Source organism: Pygoscelis adeliae, unplaced genomic scaffold (genome assembly GCF_000699105.1).
Source record: "Pygoscelis adeliae isolate BGI_AS28 unplaced genomic scaffold, ASM69910v1 Scaffold98, whole genome shotgun sequence".
NCBI classification, from domain to species: Eukaryota; Metazoa; Chordata; class Aves; order Sphenisciformes; family Spheniscidae; genus Pygoscelis; species Pygoscelis adeliae.
The window spans coordinates 4,304,924-4,326,508 of NW_008825547.1; the positions used below are offsets into that span (position 1 = coordinate 4,304,924).

The 21,585-nt window shown below is 39.5% G+C and overlaps 1 protein-coding gene across 2 annotated transcripts; it reads right to left on the reverse strand.

The window, feature by feature from the left end:
* Positions 1 to 1,554: 1,554 nt before the first annotated feature.
* LOC103923661 (transmembrane protein 68-like) lies at positions 1,555 to 17,228 on the reverse strand. 2 transcript variants are annotated; one of them, XM_009332064.1, is made up of 6 exons: positions 16,901 to 17,228; positions 14,303 to 14,467; positions 8,182 to 8,375; positions 5,973 to 6,033; positions 4,002 to 4,141; positions 1,555 to 1,977 (listed from the first exon to the last, which is right to left on the reverse strand). In XM_009332064.1, exons 1-6 carry the CDS (start codon positions 17,226 to 17,228, stop codon positions 1,873 to 1,875), a joined length of 993 nt encoding a protein of 330 aa, XP_009330339.1. In that variant the 3' UTR covers positions 1,555 to 1,872. The 2 variants fall into 2 exon arrangements, with proteins under 2 accessions (XP_009330339.1, XP_009330340.1); XM_009332065.1 differs by lacking the exons at positions 4,002 to 4,141; positions 5,973 to 6,033 and having other exon boundaries at positions 1,559 to 1,977.
* Positions 17,229 to 21,585: the final 4,357 nt, after the last annotated feature.

Below are 21,585 nucleotides of genomic sequence, written 5' to 3' on the forward strand. Positions count from 1 at the left end.
GGCAGTAAAAACAATGTCATACTTAAGTTATGCTCCGACGTAGGAATTTGGCATTATCACTTTTAATGACATACTGTGTTAACATCATGTTTTTTAAAAGCATTCCGATAAATTAAAAAGAATACAATCTTGCCTTCAAATAAAACCCAAGTCATCTGAAAACTTCAGAATGGGCATTTGCTTTTATATAACACGATTCCTCCCCAAGCTTTAAAAAATTTAAGTCAACACCACATAAAATGCTTTTGATATAAAATAATATAATAAAATAAGTAAGCATTTTGCAAACCATCATTAAACTTTCCCATAAAGTGGTATTTTTCTAACATAGGGCATCATCCACATGCACTTATGTAATCTCACTAATTTACACATTTAAAAAAGTATAAAGCAAAGCATGGTGGGAGGAATGGATACTAAATTGAATACAACTGCTCTTTCAAAAGTTGGGGGGGGTTGTTGCTTGGATTTTTATTTTTATTTTTATTTTTTTTTTTAGAGAAAAAGGTCAAACCCCAACAATGTTGCAAGGAGACCATGTAATACAGCAAAAAACCTCTTTTGTCCTTCCTTAAGGAATTTGTCCTCATCCCAAAACTAAAGAGTTCCCAGATGTTAATTTAAGAACTGTAGATTAAATTTGCTGGCAATCAGAAGAAATATTTCAGATATTTCCTATTTGGACAATAAAAGCTTAGGCTTTAGTTCAGAAAAAATATAATAATATAATTTAAGTGCACAAAAAATATAAGAATGTAAGTGCACAAAAGCCCAATCCTGCAACTCTTGTTTTCACTTAAGTATGTAGAATTTCCCTCTCAACCCTGATTTAATAACTTATGTAAATAACTGCGTTTGAAGAATACGGATGTTTAACAGTTTATACATATACTAGATTTAAAGGGTATTTGGGAACGTCTATCCTGTTTTTCAAAAGAACTACTACTTTTAAAAGGAGCGTTGCACTAATTTTTTCTTTCCTTCAAAATAAAGCTTTATGAGCTCATGTTACTAAACAGTACTCTCATTCCCACCTCTTAAAGTTTAAATGCTTGGCTCATTCTTTCAAAGGAGAATTTGCAGAATCACTGAGAAGTAGACGGGACACCTCTCTACTCAAGGGCAGATATCCAATATGGCTCAGCTCGGAATAGCAGCTGTGCTGTAGGGTTCTCATTCACCGCGTCGGAGTGGTTTCTGTAACGAACTTCCTTGGTTCACTGCAGTTCTCTAATCAATTTTCACTCCTGCAAACTCCTTCTGAGCTTACCGCAGTAAAACTAAACACTTTCCGCTGTAGGTTTTGCGGGCATAGCTAGAGGTTCTGCAGGCCACAGAAGACTGACTGTTTTCCAGCAGCACAAGAGTAACAGGAGTGACAACCTAAAGAAAGTTTTCATAAATGCTGTACGGCATTAATCTGGCCTGCAAAACCTAGTTACAGTGATGATGATCAAGACAGTAAGACTCTAGCTCGACAGCAGTTCTAACACTCAGGTTAAAGAGGAACCATAGGGGGGTGGGAGGGGGGGCGGGGGAAGACAAGAGACCATGTACATAAAGACTTGCAGTGTCATTTTTGGGGAAAAAAAAAACAAAAAAACCCAAACCAAAAAAAACCAAAAAAACCCCACATTCAAGTTAGGAATGCATTTATCAAAAACTAAGCTTTGCCCCATTACGAATGATTTGAAGTCTGGGTTCCTGAGCTTGATACTGGACAGGGGGAAGGGCAAGGGAAAGTGTCTTATACCTTAAATTATACAGCAGTATCATTAGGACAGTATTTAAAACCTATTATTAGAAGAATGAATAAGTTACAAATATGACTTTAAGAATATTATAACTAAATAGTAGTTTATCCAGAAGATCTTAATCTTCTTTCTTTTCTGTTTGAAATCGTTCCATTAAAGCCCTAAATATATTTCCTGGTATTTTCTGATGTTTTTCTATTAGAGCTTGGAGTGCTGCTTTTGTCTGTAAAGAAAGAGAAAAGCGTTTGGTCAGATTAAGTCATCTTAATATTGTTCATACATTAACACAATTTCTAGGCTCTTTTTCACCCTTTCAAGTGTCGCAGAACTACTGCAAGTTCAAAATACTATTTTTCCATATTTAAGCCCACAGGATGCGTTTGCGGGATCACTGCCAAGAAACAGACCAACAAACTAGTATCTTTCATCTCTGGTAGCTGTGTTCACAAGCTCTGTTAGTGATACGCAATAGTAAAATAACGATGGAGTAAATTAATGAAGAGACCTAGATCTATAAAGCATGTCAGTGCCTGCATGCTGCACTGAACTCAAACTTCTGCCTATGCCCAGGTTTGCATCAGTAACACTCTTCCAGTACGCAAGAACTTTGCTTTTACAGGTGCTCAGAAGCAGCACTGGAAACACAACTGTGTCTCAGCACATTTGGCTTGTACAAAGTAACTATGCTTCCACCCAAGTCCCGTAAAGGAGCTGGTCCTGTAAAGCACGCTTAGACCAGACCTAAAATACGGCACATGACAGCAGCGTTCACCTTCTCTCAAAAACTAGGCAGGCCAGGAAGTTAATAGCAGCCATTCTTGCTATATAAAAGCTCTGTGGGGACCATTCAAAACCAGGGCAATATGCAAAAGCTATGGTGAGGACATGCCGTAACCCTCCTATTCTGCCTAGAGAAGCACAGACTACTGAATTCCTAAGGCCAGAGAGAGAACGGAGAACTATTTGCCTTTGTAAACCAGTGGTCAGCAAGGGGAAAACTGATCTTGGCACAAGCTCCCACTGTTTATATGAAGTATGTGATCAACTGTTAAGTCCTGGGAGAAGGGTCCTGCCCACATCTCTTTATAGATCTGGTCTTAAGTGTCTCTACAGATCTAAAATTTCTATTAGGTAAAAAATTTGAGCTTAATTTTTTCTATATATAATGGGAAAATGCATGCTGTGCCATAGCCTGAAACACGAGATACAACTTTAAAATCACTCTAATTGACTAGGATTCTAGGGGACTTATCTAGCAGAATTTGCACTTAAGTCAGAAGCAAGTGAGGGTTGGCACAACTGCAAGATGCCAAAGCATGTTTGAAAGTCGTATAAACACACGTTCTCTCCTGAAAGCCAACAGTTCTGAAGTCCTGTCAGACTGAACCCCCAAAAGAAACAATCAGTTTTCCTTAACCAGGGCGTAAGATAGTGCAGTTAAACATTTTAAGATGTCATTTTGCAGAGATCTGATCAGAGCGTAAACAGATGAGGAGAGACAACTGAACTGACACCCGCATGGTAAAGAAACATCTCTTTCTCTCAAGTGAAGTTTTCAGAATGCTAAAAGTGACCATCTGTGGAGCTTTCAAAAATGGCTATTTCAGCCCCCTCCATCTGACTGCTCCATCACTTAACTGTTTTATGTCTCCGCACTGCGAAACCAATTAATAAACTGAATGAACATGAGGACTTGACAATCCTTTCTATAAACCACCTAAATCTGAACTAGGGGAACATTCAAAAGTTAATTTGTTGGGTGAGAAGTTGGAGGAAATAGAAATGGAAATACACTGTACAAAGCAGCAAAATTATTTACCTTATTTTTTTTATTGTATGGAATTTCAACAGTTTGTGAACACAGATTTGCTATATTTTAAAGGCTTCATTAGTATCTTTCTGAAAAGACCAAGAACTAGAACATTTTCTCTGGGTGAAGTGCTTATGTCTTTATCAACCTAGAGCAGTCTTATCTGACTGAACTTCTTCAGTCCCTAAAGCAAGTTGTTTCTCAAAGCAAATATAGGGTGCAGTATTGACTTTAAAAGGCCTAGAACATCTGCAAGGTGTAGTAATAAAAAGCTAGCATTTAAGAAGGGCATTCAGAGATAAACAAGCCCAAAGCTTATCATGATTCCACAACTTTCTATAACTACCTCCAAGGCAGAAATCACTTGACAGGAATATTCCGTTGTTTTCTATCAGAACAGTCAATATTTTAAATATACATATGCATATCTAGCTTACCTTTGCAGTTAGTTCCTCAGCAGTTATGTTTGGTTCGTATGCAATGGGTTCTCCAATAAATGTACGAAGCTTGACTGGAAACCCACCGTACACAGGAACTATCGGCAGTCTAACACGTTCATATAGTGACCTAAATATTTCTAATGTGAAAAAATTTAGGGGGAAGGGGGAAAGCAGGAGAAGGAAAAGGGAGGAGGGGGAGGACAGGGGGGGAGAGAGAGAAAGAAAGAGAGAGACTGAGATTATTCCGTAAAGTTTTTTTCCCAGTATGCCTTAAAACTGAAACTGGCTTGTCAAGTAATCCAGCCCCTGACCCAGATTCTCAAACAATGTGTCATCTCAAGTGCTATTCTACCCTTGACTTTCATTTCCTAAAAGCTGCATTAATGCTATGAGCAAATTAAACAATGAGACTTGTTTCCATCCTAACTTGGTGTGAAATCTCTCCTCCAAAGACTAGCTGCAAAGAGAAGGAAGAAGAGGAGAAAAATCCAGTAGCTGCCACTCTGGAGAGGAAGGGAATGCTACACCATACAGGTTACAGTTCAGCTAATTTTACAGGTTAGCATAAGAAACTAGTATTGGAAGACTGTTCTGTTCAGTCCCGCTGAGGTCTAGAGGATCAGAAATAGTCTTATCTGCCTAAAGACCAGTCATGCTAAAACACTGAATTGCTCTTTCAGATCACACACTGGTTGCAGTGAAACAATATAAAAAGAGAGAAAAAACAGGTATTTCAATCAGCTCTAAGAGGACACATCATCTTCCCCACATGCCACCTTCTAAGCATCTAGCCCAAATGCACCCAGAACAGATTCCTTGCAGAATGGGTGCTAATATTCTCTCTCTCAATTTTAGACAAGAAATTCCTGTAACTGAGGTGCTGGCATAAGAAAATCCTTACTGGCCAAGATGTGGAATTTTCTGTACACAACCTGTAAGAACAAAGAATATTCCAAAACTACTGAAACTGGAGTAACGCCTCCAGTGATCAACAGAATTCAATTCTTCTAGCACCTCCGCTGTAGAATACAAGTAGCATGAACGATTTTCGCTTCAATTTCTGCTTGTTTGGGAAGATTCTCCTGAACACAGCAACAATTAATTGCTGTTTATTTTTGTACAACCTGGCGAACGTGTGAATTATTCTGCACGTCTACATCTGATACCTTGGCTTTCTCCATGCAATATATAGCTGTTAATTAGAGGGGGAGAGAAACAACTGTTTTGCCCTGCTGTCCTCTGATGAAGATGGTGATGCCATACTTGAGGCAGAACGGGTGGTGTGGCCCGTTCAGGCCCTTTCTGCTAGACAGCAAGTTGGAGAATATACAAAAAGGGAGTTTAACACTAGCAGATCAGCAGAGATGTGGGCATCCAATCATCCCAGAGGTGGACCCTTCAGACATATACCCATCTATTCATGTGCTGGCTGGAAGTCCCATACAGACGAGGAAAGAGAGCAGGCAAACGCAAGGTTTTGTGAGGAACCACAGGTCTAGCGCTGAATAGTAAACCAACTACAGATTAAATATATTTCAAACCATTCAAAGTTTAAGTACAGGTAGAGGTGTAAGCACAGAGCTTTAGGAGGACATTTAAAGAAATTACGCGTCAGTTGCAAACCCCTGTTTGCTTTGCTTCTTAACAGACAGCAGAAAACCTAGAGTTGGCCTAGCAGATATAAGCAGAGAAAAAAAGTGCTCTAACTCTATTTGCCTTTTTCTGGCTCCTTTTTCCTTTCTTCTACTGCTTCTGTGAAGGCACACTGTTATGTGGAGAGTAACTTAGATGAGCCAATACCACATCTAATGCTGGTATTAAATCCTAATAACACCTCTGAACTCTACCGGAGAGCAAAGCTCCAGGAACAAGGCTGTCTCAAATCGCAAACTTATATGGGGATTATTTCTACAGAGATAAGCTAAACACATATGGAAAAATAAACTAAAAAAATAGAAAATATCTTACTTATTCCTCCTAATGTCCTAACGCCTTCTCGAACATTTTGTGTAAACATAGGAATGATGGGCTAGGAGGGAAAAAAAATAATTAAAAATTTAATGAAGATAGTACTATCTAAAAAACTTCTACCTCACTTAAACCCAACAAGCAAATTAATTTCAGAAGTGTTTCTCAGACAAGGACATATAGAGAGCAAAACAAGTATTCTTAAGTTCTTCTGCAACCTTCCACCATGAGGTTTCAAGCTGGAGAATACCATGAGATTTCAGTGAGTCACTGTTTCAGCAAGTCCATTTTCTCAAAGCAGTCCAGGATTTCAGAACCTATGGAGCATTTAGGCCTCCCCTGGTCTAGCAGTGTTTGCACAGTTGTGACTGAAGTGGTTAAACCTCTTACCTAATTTGTAGTTATGCTCAAAGGGAAGAATTCACAGGATTGGGACCCTAAACCTGTCTGATTCATCTCTGCTATGCTGATTGTATTGCTTCACACATGATGTGTCATATTCAATACATATCCATGATTTATTTCTGCTGCCGAATATTTGGAATGGTGTTAAATATTTCAAGTTTTTATTGCTGTTCTTGAACTTGCAAACAGCTATCAAGATTTACAAGAACCGGGAGGGGGTCGACTACTACATTAAGTTTTTTAATATCATTTTATAGTATGTACTCATTGTACATAGCATCATCAGAAATACAGAACTCTTTATGGGATTTTCAAACATTCAGATTCTTTCAAATTTTTTCAAACAAGCATGGAGATGAGCTACTAAATGAAACTTTTGAGACAGATATCAAGTTCTTTTGGGGCGGGGGTGGGGAAAGTCTGTAAATAATCCAATGCAACTATAGAGTATAAAAAGAAGTGCAGTCACCTAAACTGAACGGTAACAAAACTTCTTTGTTTTAGAACCATCTTATTTGGAACATCTTACTTTTGACAAAGAGGTAGAGATTTTTGTATGTACCGAATTGGTTTACATGACAAAAATTCCGGCAAACAAACTGCTGAAATGAGACAACTTCAAGAAGTTGAAGGTTGCAGTTTTAGACGCATTTTTCTTTCCATGAGGAGTTATGCTCACAATTAAAGGTGACTTAAAGTTCATCTTTAATCTAAATATTTTCCCCACTTCCAGCCTGCCTCTGACACTATTCCTATTCTACCACACCTCTCGGGGTTTTTTTAGGGGGGGATGAAGCTGCAAGACCTTTGTGAGTGCAAGACCTTTGTGAGTGCACAAAGGGAACTGAACACACATTCAATACAATAAATATAACTAGTACAACCACAGTTGAATCCCAAGTACGGCCTTTCATATGCTATCACAATACATTAGTAAAATCTAAATCTGTTGAAAATATCCTGTTTAAACAGTGTTATTTTCCTCCTGAGAAAAGTGACACACACTTAAAATTGGGTCTTAAAAGTGTTCTATTTCTGTATAAAATCCAGAGATTTAACTAGTCTCTCTTTAACAGTACCTAAATATAAAACGCTTGGTGTGAGACTTACTTTCAAATTAGGTATATGCAGACCTACGCACATATGCACACATCTTTCAAGTACAAATATAGAATGAGAGGGACTCTGAAATGATTATTAAAATAGTTACAATTCAAATGTATCATACACTTATGTGCCTTTCACAGTTGGTCCCATACGAATAATTATCTGCCTGCTGACCAAGCATAATGCTATAAATTGGAATTTAAGAGACAGTTCACACTAGTGAACAGCATCTCCTGCTGCTGCTGTATGCCCCAGACATCCCTTACTACCATAAAATGCCAATACAGTACATAGTGCCAGTGAGTCTATACTGTGCTGGGTCACAGTATACTTCAGTGATAGGGGAAACAGAAATGTTGATGTATGGTTGCTTCATTGCAAACATTCTGGTCAGGCATTGAGCCATCACAATCCCGACCAGGTATGTGTAGAACAGCACAAGCTTGTAATGTAGAAACCGTCCTGGATTTCCTCTCTCAGTCTTTTAAGCTCTGGGTTTCCTGACCATGGTATTCTTAGCTGATTCCAAAGCTTTCTTATCAAAAGCAACAAGAGTCTTGAAATGTAGCAAGTAGACCAATCTCATGACACTCAGCAACGTAACACCAAATATACGATAATCAAAACAGCTTTCCCTGGAAGAAAGTACTAATAAGTTAGCATTCTTTGCTTCTCTTCTGTGATCTGTCATACTTACCACTTTTGCATCAATGGCCACCTGAGCAAAGCCCTTCCGATTACCCCAGATAATAGTATACATTTCATCACTAAAGAGTGCTTCCCGAACTCCACCTGGGGCAATGGCTATCAGACAGCCCTTCTTCAGAGCACTGACACATTCTTCTTTTGGTCCATGCATAACTCCATGTACATCAAGTAATATTTTAAAACCTGTAGGGTAAGACAGTATTAATTCAGAAAATGTTAATCCATACTACCATTGAGTACAGATTCCCAACACAGAACACAATGGCTAAAACTTACTGGTCTAATAACCTGTAACCCCAAATCAAAGATGTTTCTAGAGGGACTGAAGCATTAAGTCCTGCTTATAAATTCTGGTCTAAAAAGTTGAAGATTTAGGGTTTTCAGTGGCTTTTTGTCTTAGTAAAGTCAGGTGCTATCTCACAGTCAGGACTAAACTGGAAAAAAACTGGCAAGCACTCTGTGACACCTTTCATGTGTCCCTCCAAAGGAGCTGTTAAGTTGGCTGCAGGGCACTGGCTCCTTGCCCAAGCTCTACTTTTCAAATGTAGCACAGTCCTAATAAAGTGCAACAAGAGAAAATACCAGCAAATTGTTGTGGTTTTTTGTTTTGTTGACTTTGGCAAACAAAGAGCAGTCTGTCCATAAGAAGGAGAATGACAAAGAAAATGCAGCATTCTCTGTGTTACCGATCACTGCAGGAACTGATTCTCTGGTTCAGTCTGTGAGTACCCGGATAGCCTTTCACACACAGAGGCATCTGGCAAGCCTGGACTGGGTATATTCATCTTAGGTTAAGAATTTTGATTTACTGAAGTTTTTAACTGTAAAGTTACATAAACGCCTCATATCACCTTGAATTTGAAGTGTCATACTGACCCTATTCTTCAATAAACAGCAGAACATCAAAAATTTGCTTACAAGCATCAGGTGCATACCTGATCAATTTAGACAACTAGTCTAATGTGAAAGAACATAACTAGCATAAACCTCTCTTTGCAGGAAATCAATCATGTCCACTTGGTTCAATAAATTTTAAATTTATACGTTATTTATGAGTACGGCATACCAAAATGGGAACTTCAGATGACTGAGCATTATGGGAAAGATTACTTCTCTTTCTTGAAGTTTCCCACTGAGGCAAAAAACCTTATCAGCCATAGACAAGGACACAGAACTGATCTAGTTGAGTTTGCCCCTCAACTAGATCTTACTACAAAAATGAAGTAAGAGATCTTCATTTTTCAACCTCGGATTAACAAATGAATAGTTGTTACTACGAACACACATTTGTTATATACACACATGCACTGAAGAAGAGTCCAAATATAGTTAAGATGACAGATATCTGTCTTCTCTTACAGCCCGCATAAACTAAGGGCTTGGGAAGGACAGCATGAGGCAGTGTATCATTAGTTTATTCTTAACTAAACTCTGATCTCTAACTAGTCTTTGTAGTTGGTGTGAGTATAATTACTCCTGATTTATATTTATACACAATCGGGATCTGTCCGTAAACGTGACAACCGAACACAAGCTGCATTACACCCGTCTCATTCTGCTGTGCCTGCCTCACACGCTGCTGATGACACTAGCAGTCTTCATCTATTAGCATTTGCACAGAGGACACCTGAAATACAGTTTTCCTAAAGTAATTTAATTTCTCTCTGGTGCTTTGTTTGTGGGATCTTCAATAGCTGGTTTTTATAACCTTTTACATTCCCAAACGAATTAAAGCTCTCTGAAATGTACCTGGTGGTAGGAAGCTGCCTGTCTCTAAGTCCTTTCTGTCAGTGAGTTCAGGAGAGAGACAAAACAGTCATGAGAAGGGTTGAGCTGAGCAGGAAAAGAGGCTCCAAGGAAGCAGAACCTGTGAAGATAGTTTTCCTTTCTGCACTGGACATGCTGGGGAAGGCGGGGTGTGTGGTGTGTGATAGAGCAACACCATGAGTCTGCCCAGTTCATAGGTTAGAAAAAAAAGAACAGAATAGAGACAGAATACAGGCAAAAATTTGTAATACAGAATAGTGGTGGGGTGGGGTTTCAAGTCTTCACAAAATTTCTGAGCCGTATTTCCCCCCTTGACTTTTAGTATAAACCTTATACTCTAGCTGTACTTCATAGCCTAGCCAGCAGATCATACATTACTATCGGTATCTCTGCTCCAGTAGCAAAGAACAAGAACCTGGCTCTGGCAGAGCAGCAGAAAGACAGGAACTAGTGTAGTGGCCCTGAAGGGACAGCCAGGGTAGTTAGTCTGTGCCCAAGGCAAAGGTCATCATGGAGCCAGAAGAAACACTGGGGTAGTACCTGGCTGTTGCATGAAAGCGACCAAGAATCTATTTTCCCACTTTAAACAACAAAACAACTCTCAAAATTATCTAAACACAGTTTTTCAGCCTTCCAGAGCATGAAAGGATGCTAATTTTTCCAAATACCAAGAAGTCCAAAATTAATTTTATTCCACAGTTCAACCTGGACTCTGCCCTTTGCCCCAGCATACTCTTTTCCTATTTTCCACAACACTGTGTCCACACCGATGTTTGAAAACCCTTCAGAGAGTACCCAGTAATGCATTTAACACTTATCTCAATAAGTGCACTATATACATTTCTCTGACTTAGCCCCAGTGACTGTAACATAGGGGCTGTCAGCTACCTGGTAGCAAGATGGCAAGTATGTCAGTGTTTTTCTATGATTGACCTTTAGGACCACAGACAGAGAGGAATCATTTAGACCATTAAATCCAACCTTCCACAACTGTAGGTAACCACGCCTGTATATTTGCAGAACATCTAGTCCACAAGACACTTTGCAACACCTTGTGTATGTAACAGACAAGAAGCCACAGCTCCTTTCCTCTGGGACATTGCAGTAGAGGGACTGTCTTAGATCCCTAAAATAGCACGCAACCTTTTAAAGAGGGCTCCCAGATGACTCTAGGAAGCAAACATGGCCCGTACTATAGGAGAGGGTGATGGAGAACACCACAAGTGAATTCTCAGTCCTCACTGCGCTCTTTGGGAAAAGATTTTCTCTTAACTCAACCTTAGAGAAATCAATGTATTCCTGAGTATTACACAGCTAAGAATCTAAAAGAACCAGAAACCATTGGAATTTTTTTTTTCTGTGACTAATCTCCAGTATTTAAAAGAAAAAGAAAGAAGCCACAGGACCGTATTTCATATACTTCTGCCCCAAAACGCAAGCAACAGAAGCATACATAGTATTGATACATTACAAATTGAGACAATGAAATCATTTCCTTTTGCGTTGACGTGAAACAAAGACGTGTTAGGCAATGTTCAATAGGAATCACCAGATACCTATAGGAGGTCTCGTATTAGGTTAGATTCCCTTCCGTAAGTTATCAAGCTGTATCTTTGAAGACTAAGCAGTAGGGAGAGGCATATTTGACCCCTTGCAGGCTCATGCATCCCTCAGGAGGCACAGCAACATTTTACAAACACTCTCCAGTTAATTGCAGTTAATTCAGGACAGCAGTGCCCAATGCAGAGGATGCAATGAGACTGCGTACTGGCAATTGCATACCGGCATGGACCTGAGATTCAAATTCATGGAACAAGCCATTCCTCACAGCTATTCATAGTAGATTCAATAATCATAAAACCAGAAGGATCATTGAATCATCTAATCCAAGTGTGTCTAACAGCCTACAGGCTCCCCAAACCCACCCTCCACCCCATCCCCCATTTCTCCTGCATTGAGCATAATAACTTTTGGTTAACTAAAACATCTTCTGAAAAGGCATCCAATTTAATCTGAAGACTTAATCAAGATCAGGCAGTCTTAGTACTAGGATAAAATTATGGCAGTCTTTCTGGTTTGATACACAAGAGAAGCGGCATCTATCTGGTTCATAGATTATTGTGCAGATTTTGAAACACAATCCAGAACATCATCTGGGTTCTTTGGGCTTGTCTTCCCTGAATAGCCTTAATTCATTCACAGAACCAGAGAATTATGTGGGTTGGAAGGGACCACTGAAGGTCGTCTAGTCCAACTTCACGCTCAAAGCCAGTACAACTAGATCAGGCTGCTCAGGGCCTCACCCAGAGGAGTTTTGAAAGTCTCCAGGGATGGAGATTCCCCAACTTGTCCAGGAAATCTGTTCAGGTGTCTGATCACCCTCATGGTAAAATACCTTTCCACATGTCTAATCAAAATGTCCTGTGTTGCAACTTGTCTCTGTTGCTTCTTATTCTATCGCTGTGCGCCTGTGAGAAGAGTCTGACTCCCTCTTCTCTGCACCCTCCCGTTAGGTCGCTCAAGACAGCAATAATACCTCCACCCTTACCTGGTACAGACCAAACAAATCCAGTTCTCTCAGCCTCTCCTCATACATTGTGTGCTCCAGCCCCCCCATCATCCACTGAACACGCTCTAGTGTGTCAATGTCTGCCTTGTACTGGGGAGTCCAAAACTGAACACCGTATTGCGAGATGTGCTTGCACAGGTGCCAAGCCAAGGGAAAAAACATCTTCACTCAACCTGCTGGCTATACTCACAATAAAAAAAAAAGCTCAATGGGCAGTTCACCTTCTTTGCTGCAAGGGCACACTGCTGACTCACGTTCAACTTGTTGTCCACTAGAACGCCAAAGTCCTTTCCTGCAAAGCGACCTTCTACCCAGGGTACTGTCACATGGGATTGCTCCATCCCAGATGCACAACTTCACATTTGCTTTTGCTGAACTTCATGATGTTTCTGCCAGTTCATTTATGTGAAGGCACTCTGAATACCAACTCTAACCCCCAGTGTATTGACTGCTCCCCCAATTCGGTACCATCAGTGAACTTCCTGAGAGCACACTCCAACCCCTCGCCCAGGTGTGCAACAAAAACATTTTAGCAGTGCTGGTCCCAGTATCAATCCCTGAGGAATGCCTAGAACCCAGCTGTTAGCTAGATGTTGTCCGGCTGAACCCAATTCTTTGAGACCAGCCATTAAGCCAGACATCTCTGCAATACTACTAAACAGTATTTGGGGGACTCATAAGTATACTTACACTTAGAACCTTATTTTAAAGCAGAAATGGAGAAAAACAAAATAATCTTCCATTTGATAAACAACTGTGCACAAGTATTAATAGATATAATATGGAGCCAAATCTAAATTACAAAATAGGTTAGTCAGCTGTATGCAAAAGTTTTGATAATCAACTGACAAATCCTAGTCTGTTGGCAAAAGCAGTTGTAGAGGCAAAGCCATGCTGTTATCAGTATGAAAAAGTTGTTTTCAGGGATTAAGGCTGAAATAAAACTATAGTGGCAAAATGACAGTTTCTGATATGAGTTGTTTCCACTAAAAGCATCAGTACACTACAGAACACTCCTGTAAATTCACAAAATGAATTACAAGGTTTTTAGTCACAAACAGAACTTGGGAAAAGAACTGGGTACTACCGTATTTCACACACAAAAACCAAATGCCTCACGTAATTAATTTCACCAATCAGCAGTGTTTTTACTAGGCAGTCCAGCCAAAATCTTGCCCTAAACATATTTTTCATTTTCTTCATGCTTCACCTCATGTTTCACACAAACTTGTTGGATACTTCTACAGCTTTCCTCCAAAAAAGATTCTACTTGGAACAGTCTTCTCGGGGACAGGTTCCACTGCCCACCATACTCAACTGGGTGGGATACAAAAATACATCGTCTCCCCAGACTACTATTGTCAACTTTAAGGGCACTGCTTCCAAACAGTTTATTTCTTAATCAGGTTACACCACTCATTCTGCCTATATTAATAAAAAAAAGAAACATCTTATTGAAGTCTTTGCTACCGATTAATACAGAGACAACTATTTCTCCTATGATCTTCTTCTCTTCGTTTCTGAACAGCCTAGAGTCGTTGGAAGGTGCTGTCCAGCCAGGAGTATGACCCATCTTTGCATGGGCCAGTTTGATAAATTCATTCTTGTTTGTAAAGAACACGTTAGAGACAGCTGTACTTCCACACTTTCACTAAATTTGTCTGAATGTCTGTTCTGAGCGCTGTGTTCCTGTAGCACAATTTTTACTAATTATACCATTAAAAAAAAAAATAATAGAGTTCTCAAATCGATTGTTTGTAATGAAGTATGTTACCTGGTAATCTAAAGACAAAATGATCAGCTACTACGTGGCAGTATCTCTTCCTTTGTATAAGAAGTCTAGCCATGAAATAGACGTAGTCAGCAGGAGTAGCTCCATGATAAAACACAATAAGCCCTGGTCCTTCAGGAATATTTTCAGTACCATGAAGCTCATAACCTGTTAGGAGTTAAAGGCATAACAGATGTCAAAGTTTGATACAATTCTATCCCAAAGAAACTAACTTGCAGCAAGTTGGCAAACTGAAACCGATAGCTATGGAAAACTGGTAAGAGCAAAGTGACTGCTAAAAAGTCAAGAGGTTACTTGCAGCATTTACTAAGTTGCTTTCACGGGAAATACAAGTTTCATTTAAAGCAGAAGAACTGCATTTAAAGAAAGAAGAACAACAAAAAAACCCCTGAAAACAAAACACCCAGTCTCACTGTCTTGAACTATATAATTTTTCCTTATTTTTTCAGTTCACTGTCTTCAAGGCTGTAGAGTCCTCTGAATCAATCATTCAAGAGAAATCAAAATAAGGATTGGATAGGAGTGGTGAAACAACTATTTCAAGCTATTATTCATCTTTCAAACCTCATTGCCACCAGTAACTGTTTAAGAATATTTGATGTGACAACATCCATCGACATGTCTCCTTTTACTCCAGGGTATGAAGCTTATCTTTGTTATTTCCGTCAGTTATACTTGCTCCATTTTTACATCACTAAGTACTAAAAGCTATTTGGGGCTTTATATGCTTAATTGAAACACACATAAACACACACAAGTTTCTTACTGAACTTACATTTCTAATTAAGTTAACAGTGCAGAATATATTCAGTTAACACAAAATATCAAAACACATCAGTATAGAACATATTCAGTTAATATTGAGCAGTATTGTTACAGTATCTTGTTTGTGGGGGTTTTTTTAAATAAAAAAAAAACAACCAAAAAACCCCCAACCCAAACCCTGTCACTTCTTTCAACGTTAATCAGGTCTGCAATTCCCATTCCATTAATTCTTTTTCTTAATTCTGAAGGTACTCTTGGCTCTTCTCCCTCTTTTTTACTTTCTATACCTGTGGAGTTGCAACATATTGCAAGCATATCATCTGTACCATCCCAAGTGACCACTAACTGTGCTCCATGCCAGCCAGTCGTAACCAGAATGACACCTACATCTAGCATTTGCATAATAAACGTAAAGTTACAAGTATCACACACCAGTTTTGGGTTTTGGGCTTTTTGGTTGTGCAGTTGTTTTTTGGTGTTTTTTTTTCCGATGCTGTGAGATTTCAGGATGAAAAGTTCTTCCTATGATATATGGATTAATCAAGTGGGGGAAAAAACCATAATCGCAAAACATTTCATTCATTAGCAAGAGAAGTGTACAGAGAACATGGAAGCAGCTGGCAAGGCAGAAAAAAGTCACAACTGTCGATGAGGGACTGGATAAGAATCTTTTCTGCGCAACTAAAAAGTTAGACCTTATAAAAAGAAGAAGTTACTAAGGATGAAAAGAGCCAAGGCCTTAAAAAAAAATCATTTTCTTATAAAAAAAGTAAATAGCTTTTTATTGTGAGGTGAGCATTTTAAGCTCTTTGATGTAGCTGTTGATTTTGATCCAGTGTACTTTCCTAGATTTGAAAGTTACATCTTAGTCTTACAAAGCCTATCTGATACAGCCGCTGCACCATCTGGTTATCAATGCCGTGAAAACCCGCTTCCCTTTGACTAGAGAACAAATAGAGATGATTTTCAAGAAGGATTTGTTCTTTATGTAAATTGCTCTTAAACATCTCTTTCTCCTTTAGCTGCATCTAGACTGAATGGTTCTGAAAGAGGCTTATGATTTCCTTAGAAAGAAAAGCCAAATCATTTATTAAGTCTCTCTTTATAAAAGAAATAATAGTACAAAGGACAAGGAACAGAGCCCTTAGTTTTGACATTCTAGTAGAGAAAGTAGTTGTCAAAAATACATAGACAGAAAGAAAATTAAAAAAAAAAGTGGGGTTCTGTAACAGTTTTGGGCTCTAAAGTCAATTTGAAGTAGCAACTAGTGAGTGAACTGACACTAAGTGCTCCTTTTAGCCATCGTTTGGCGTTATATGTAAAAGACTGGTTCAGTGCAATTAAATTATGCTAATGTGCTGACATACTAGCTATCAGGGAACTGGCATTTAACTTCCAGTGTTCATACATTGACTCTGAAATGATATAGTCAATTGATCTAATTTTTAACATAGCAATCATTTCAGGTCCTCCTGGAATGAGGAAATCCAGGAGTAGTTATACAAAGTAAAAAAGAAAAAAAAATTAAATAATTTTTTTAAATTGCATGTACATTCAACTGGATGAAAGATCTCATTTTGTAGCAGCAAAGGAATAAATGCATAAGACACAAAACCTTACATCCAAAAAAGTCTCAATGGCTTTTTTTCTCGCAAGTACCGCTGGCTGTCATTGATAAAAAGAAAAAAAAAAAATGGCCTGAATTTTAGATTTCATGCAACAGCAGCAACAATCAGATATATATTGATAATCCTGAAAGGTAAACCAGGAATAAGAACTTCAGCAGTTTTTAATGAAAAGTCAGATCTCGCTTACCATGCCATATTCTTCCATGTCCATCCCATAGGGTAGCCAACATTAGTTTTGCACCATCCCAAAAATCATTGGAATAAGCTTCCTTTAGTTCATTCTTCCTTTTATAAATATGAAGGAGGAGAATGGAAGTGTAGAAGAGGATGATGATAACTCCCGGAAGTAGAAAAACTACTGCGAGTGGATACAGCACCCATAAAAGGTAGACCGCATAGCTCAGATAATCTTCAATGTGCTCCACGCCAGTCCATTCTCCCAGAATGTACGTCAGGCAGGTTAAGTAGGACATAGATATCGGTCCTGCGGTACAGGATTCATTTCCCCCTATCATCTCCTGTTTAATTAAAAAAAGAAAAGGCAGATGAATAAATCCTCAAAAAAGATAGACCTGCCTATAATGTTTAATCATATAAAAAAACCTCACTGATGCATTTTGTTCACATATCATTTACCCCACGTCCCAGCAGCACCTATTAGAAACATAGCGGTTCACACAGCAAAACTTTTACTTGATTTTTTCAGTCCTTTTCTTTTGCGTAGTGGAAATGCTGACAATTCTAATTGAGAAGGATAGTGCAATTGCTTAATCTCAGGCTAAGATTTTATCTCATTAGAAACTGTTCAACTCACGCAGATCCAGAACATTTATACTGTTACCAATACCAATTTATACTGTATTTTTGATTTCCAGAAAGCTGTATTGATTAGTCTAATTTACTGTTCTACACAATACACAGCACACTCAAAACCTTCTCCCAAGCACTTACTACAACAGGAAACAGCACAATCTCAAATCCAGTGCTATAAAAAAACCCTACTGAACACTTCCACTAACCACAAGCATACGATGACTCAGGAAGAAGATGGTCTCAAATAAGCAAGTCTCGCTCCTGTAGAGACCTTTAACTGTACCTGGAAACTTACAGATAGTGAAACGCCAAGTCCCAGAGCGCAACACAGAGAGGCAGCAGAAAGGACAAGGAAAAAGATGACAAGAAGTCCTCTAGAAGTTTTAACTGCTCTGGCTTTACTGTGTCTATGTGTAAGAATCTCTCTTCTCCAACGCCAGGTCCTAAGAAGTTTCGGGGCTAGACCTCTCTGGGCTGATATTTCAGGCCTTCTATAATTCTATAACACTTTTTTCTTCGCTTTGTACGATTTAGGGGAAAACTTGCTATTCACTTCATCTTACAAACATGAGATAACCTCATGTATGCTTGGTTATCTTAGCTACAGTTCTAGAACAACATAAATAATACCTTGGGGGAAAAAAGTTGTCCTAGTCTAGAATAAAGTTTTGGTCAAGACTTGAAGTAACTGTTAGTCAGGACCAAGAAGAAAAACATGTTGGAACTGTAACATAGGCTTGTAGAGAGAAACGGACTAAGAACAGTAATTTCTGAAAGAATCTAAGCTTGGGGTTGTTTTGTTTTTTTTATTAAAATGTGACTTACAGCAGGTATGATTGCAGAGTTCCTATGCCTAGACAGACATATGTCTATCACTCCTTTACTCTTGCTCTGTTTTTGCAAGCAACAAGTGACTGAAATTCAGAAGATAATTTTGCTAATACTATCAGAACCCCAATGACAACAAAAACTACGAAGCAGATCAGTTTTACCCCACATTTGCTACAAGATGTTGAAACATGTAATAGAGCAGAATTAGGGAGCAGTACACCACTCCCTACGAGAGTGCAGTACTTCAGATGTTACCTCTCTGGTTGGCAGCAAAGAATATGTTGGATTTTAATTTCTGTTGCAGGTTAGAGCACAGGTATGCAAGTAAACTTGTAAAACTGTGATGATTGCATTTGAGGTATTGCATCTAACATGACAGGCAAAAGGACAAGTAATATTTTGCAAGGCTGACGTGTGTGGACAGGACTTTAAATTTACTTGATGAGGATTTTGTGTTTGGAGAAAGCCATAAACAATTAAAAATATAATAGGCGGGACAGTATAACTTTAAGTAATCTTTAAAGCTATATAATCACCTCTGAGTTTTGAAAAGCGTTTCTGTGTCATGAGCTATGCTCCATATTGTTCTGTAGCTAGTAGGTGGAACCACTGGAGAAGTCCAGGCATTACAATCTGATAAATATTGTAGTGTTGAATGCTACTCCTAAATCCTGCTTGGTCTCACAAGTTGTGTTTCTTGTACTTGCTGTGGGTGTTTGCTGCCTGACAGGTTCCGGAGTTCGGCTCTGGCAACTGGAATAAGAAAGCTTTCTCTTGCTCTCCCACACGCTCGCTCTCTCCTGTCCTTTCCCCCTAATTCACGCCCCCAAACACACGTGCATGAAATCAGTGAAGCGCATGTCACTAACACTACGTGCTTACACATCGCTGAAGATAAATCAGCTGCTTGTCACATTGTCCTCAAGGACATGCTGAGCAGCAAAATGTTGTAAGCCTGAATTAGTGGAACAGGCATGGATCACGGGAGCAAAGTCCTTGTCATGAGATCAGCTTTCTTCTCATTAATAGGAGTTATCTTGAGCAATGTGGGTAGAGGCCGATTTCAGAACAGAAGGAAAAGGAACATCCTTGCTCTATCAGAATGGGAAGAAAAATTGAGACCGGGAAATAAGTGAGATGAGTTCTGCTCTATTACATGTTTCAACATCTTGTAGCAAATATGGGGTAAAACTGATCTGCTTCGTAGTTTTTGTTGTCATTGGGGTTCTGATAGTATTACCAAAATTATCTTCTGAATTTCAGTCACTTGTTGCTTGCAAAAACAGAGCAAGAGTAAAGGAGTGATAGACATATGTCTGTCTAGGCATAGGACAGTTAACTCTACTCCGAACAATGCTGTTTCTTCATCTTGAAGAGAATCATAGAATAATTTATATTGGAAAGACTCATTGGACAGCACTTGTCCAACCTCTTGCTAAGGAGTTAGATCAGGTCGCTCAGGGCCATATCCAGTCCAGTTTGTAATATTCTCCATGGATGGAGATCCCACTGCTTCTCTGGGCCCCTAATCCAGTGCTTGACCCACCTTCATGGTGAAAATGTTTTTCCGTATTCTAGTTAGAATTCCCCTTACTGCAATTTGTGCCTGTTGCCTCCTGTCCCTTTGCTGAGAAGAATCTAACTCCCCCCTCTCTATAACCACTCATTAAAAGCAGCGGTAAGATCCCCTTTAAGCCCTCTCTTCTTCAGGCTAAACACACACAGCTCCCTCAGCCTCTCCACAGACACCACGTGCTCCAGCCACCTAACAATGTCGGTGGCCCTTCTCTGCACCCCTTCCAGTTCGTCGGCATCTTTCTTGTATTGTGGGGCTCTAAACTGGACTTGTGGTCTCAAAAGTGCTGAAAAGAGGGTAATAAATACTTCCTCGATCTAATGGCTATGGCCTTGCTAACATAGCCCAAAATGTAGATAGCCATCCTCACTCATATTTGACTTACCGTCCACCAGATAAAGGCCTCCTCCAGGCCTTTATCTCCTGTAATTTTGCTCCCCCCATAACAAGTCCAGCATTTGTTCTGATCACCCGTGGTACGCCCACAAAAATACTCCATACCCAGATGTGATTTATGCTACTGCCACACTGAATACCCTACCAAAGACAATGGCAGTGAAGAAGGGAAGACAGATTCTGTCTCCGTGATCAAAAAAAGCACAGGATGCTCCACACTGAATATAGGTCCAACATAGTTCATATACGCTACGACCAGATAACGTCATTTTGGTCTCTTCCAACTTTACAGCTGTCTACTCTATGACTGCCCAGAGCAGTTAAAATTACAAGATAAAGCACACTGTCTTCTAGAACCACCAGCAATGTCACTCTGATTAGGACCTCACTAAAGCAAAGAGAGACTATCCTCCCCTCCTTGTCAGAGGTTTTCTGACATCTGCCACCATCCAAATCTAAAACTACAATGGGGTTCAGTACCACTAAGTCTCACCCTTAGCCAACGTACAGGCAGAATCCCCCTGTAACATGAGCACGCCTTAAAGGACTTCTTATTTTAACCGACATCACTAACACATTTCCTGTTGCGCAGTTCAAACTGAATATTTTTAATTTAAGTTCTAACTTCCTACTAGAGCAGCTTATATATATTTTCACTAGATGAAAGAGATGCAATTTCTCATTTGACTAATGACAGTGCACGCTGACTTATGCTTACGCTTAAGGCTTTATGTTGACGGTGAACTGGAAACAAGGCTAACATACAATTCCTTTCACGGACTTCTAGCATGCGACCCAGGAAAGTCCTTAACCAAACTACAACAGCGATCTTCAGCTGCAGACAGCAGACACTGGCTTAACTGAGACCCTATTGACCCTATTGGTCATGCTAGAAGCAGCCATAATGGAAAGCAGCACGTACTGCTGTAAAGCACGCACAGCGTGATTTCGGCATGTATATGAAATGTGTAAGTGGAACCTCTGGAGAACGTTCCAGCGTCTCCAAACTAGAAAGATACTGAAAAGCAACAGCTACGACACGCCCTGCCAACGGAAATACACCGCCTTCCACTGCATCAGTCAGGTACGGAGAGTATTTCTACCAGAATTAGCAATGCCACCACAAACACAAATAAACAGACGACCCTGATAATCCTGCTAAGGGCATCTGCAACTGGAGAGATCCTGGAAGTCAGAGCGTGAACTGACTGAACTGGCCTGCTTCTTGTTCCCGTGACCGCAGGACAGGGGTTGCT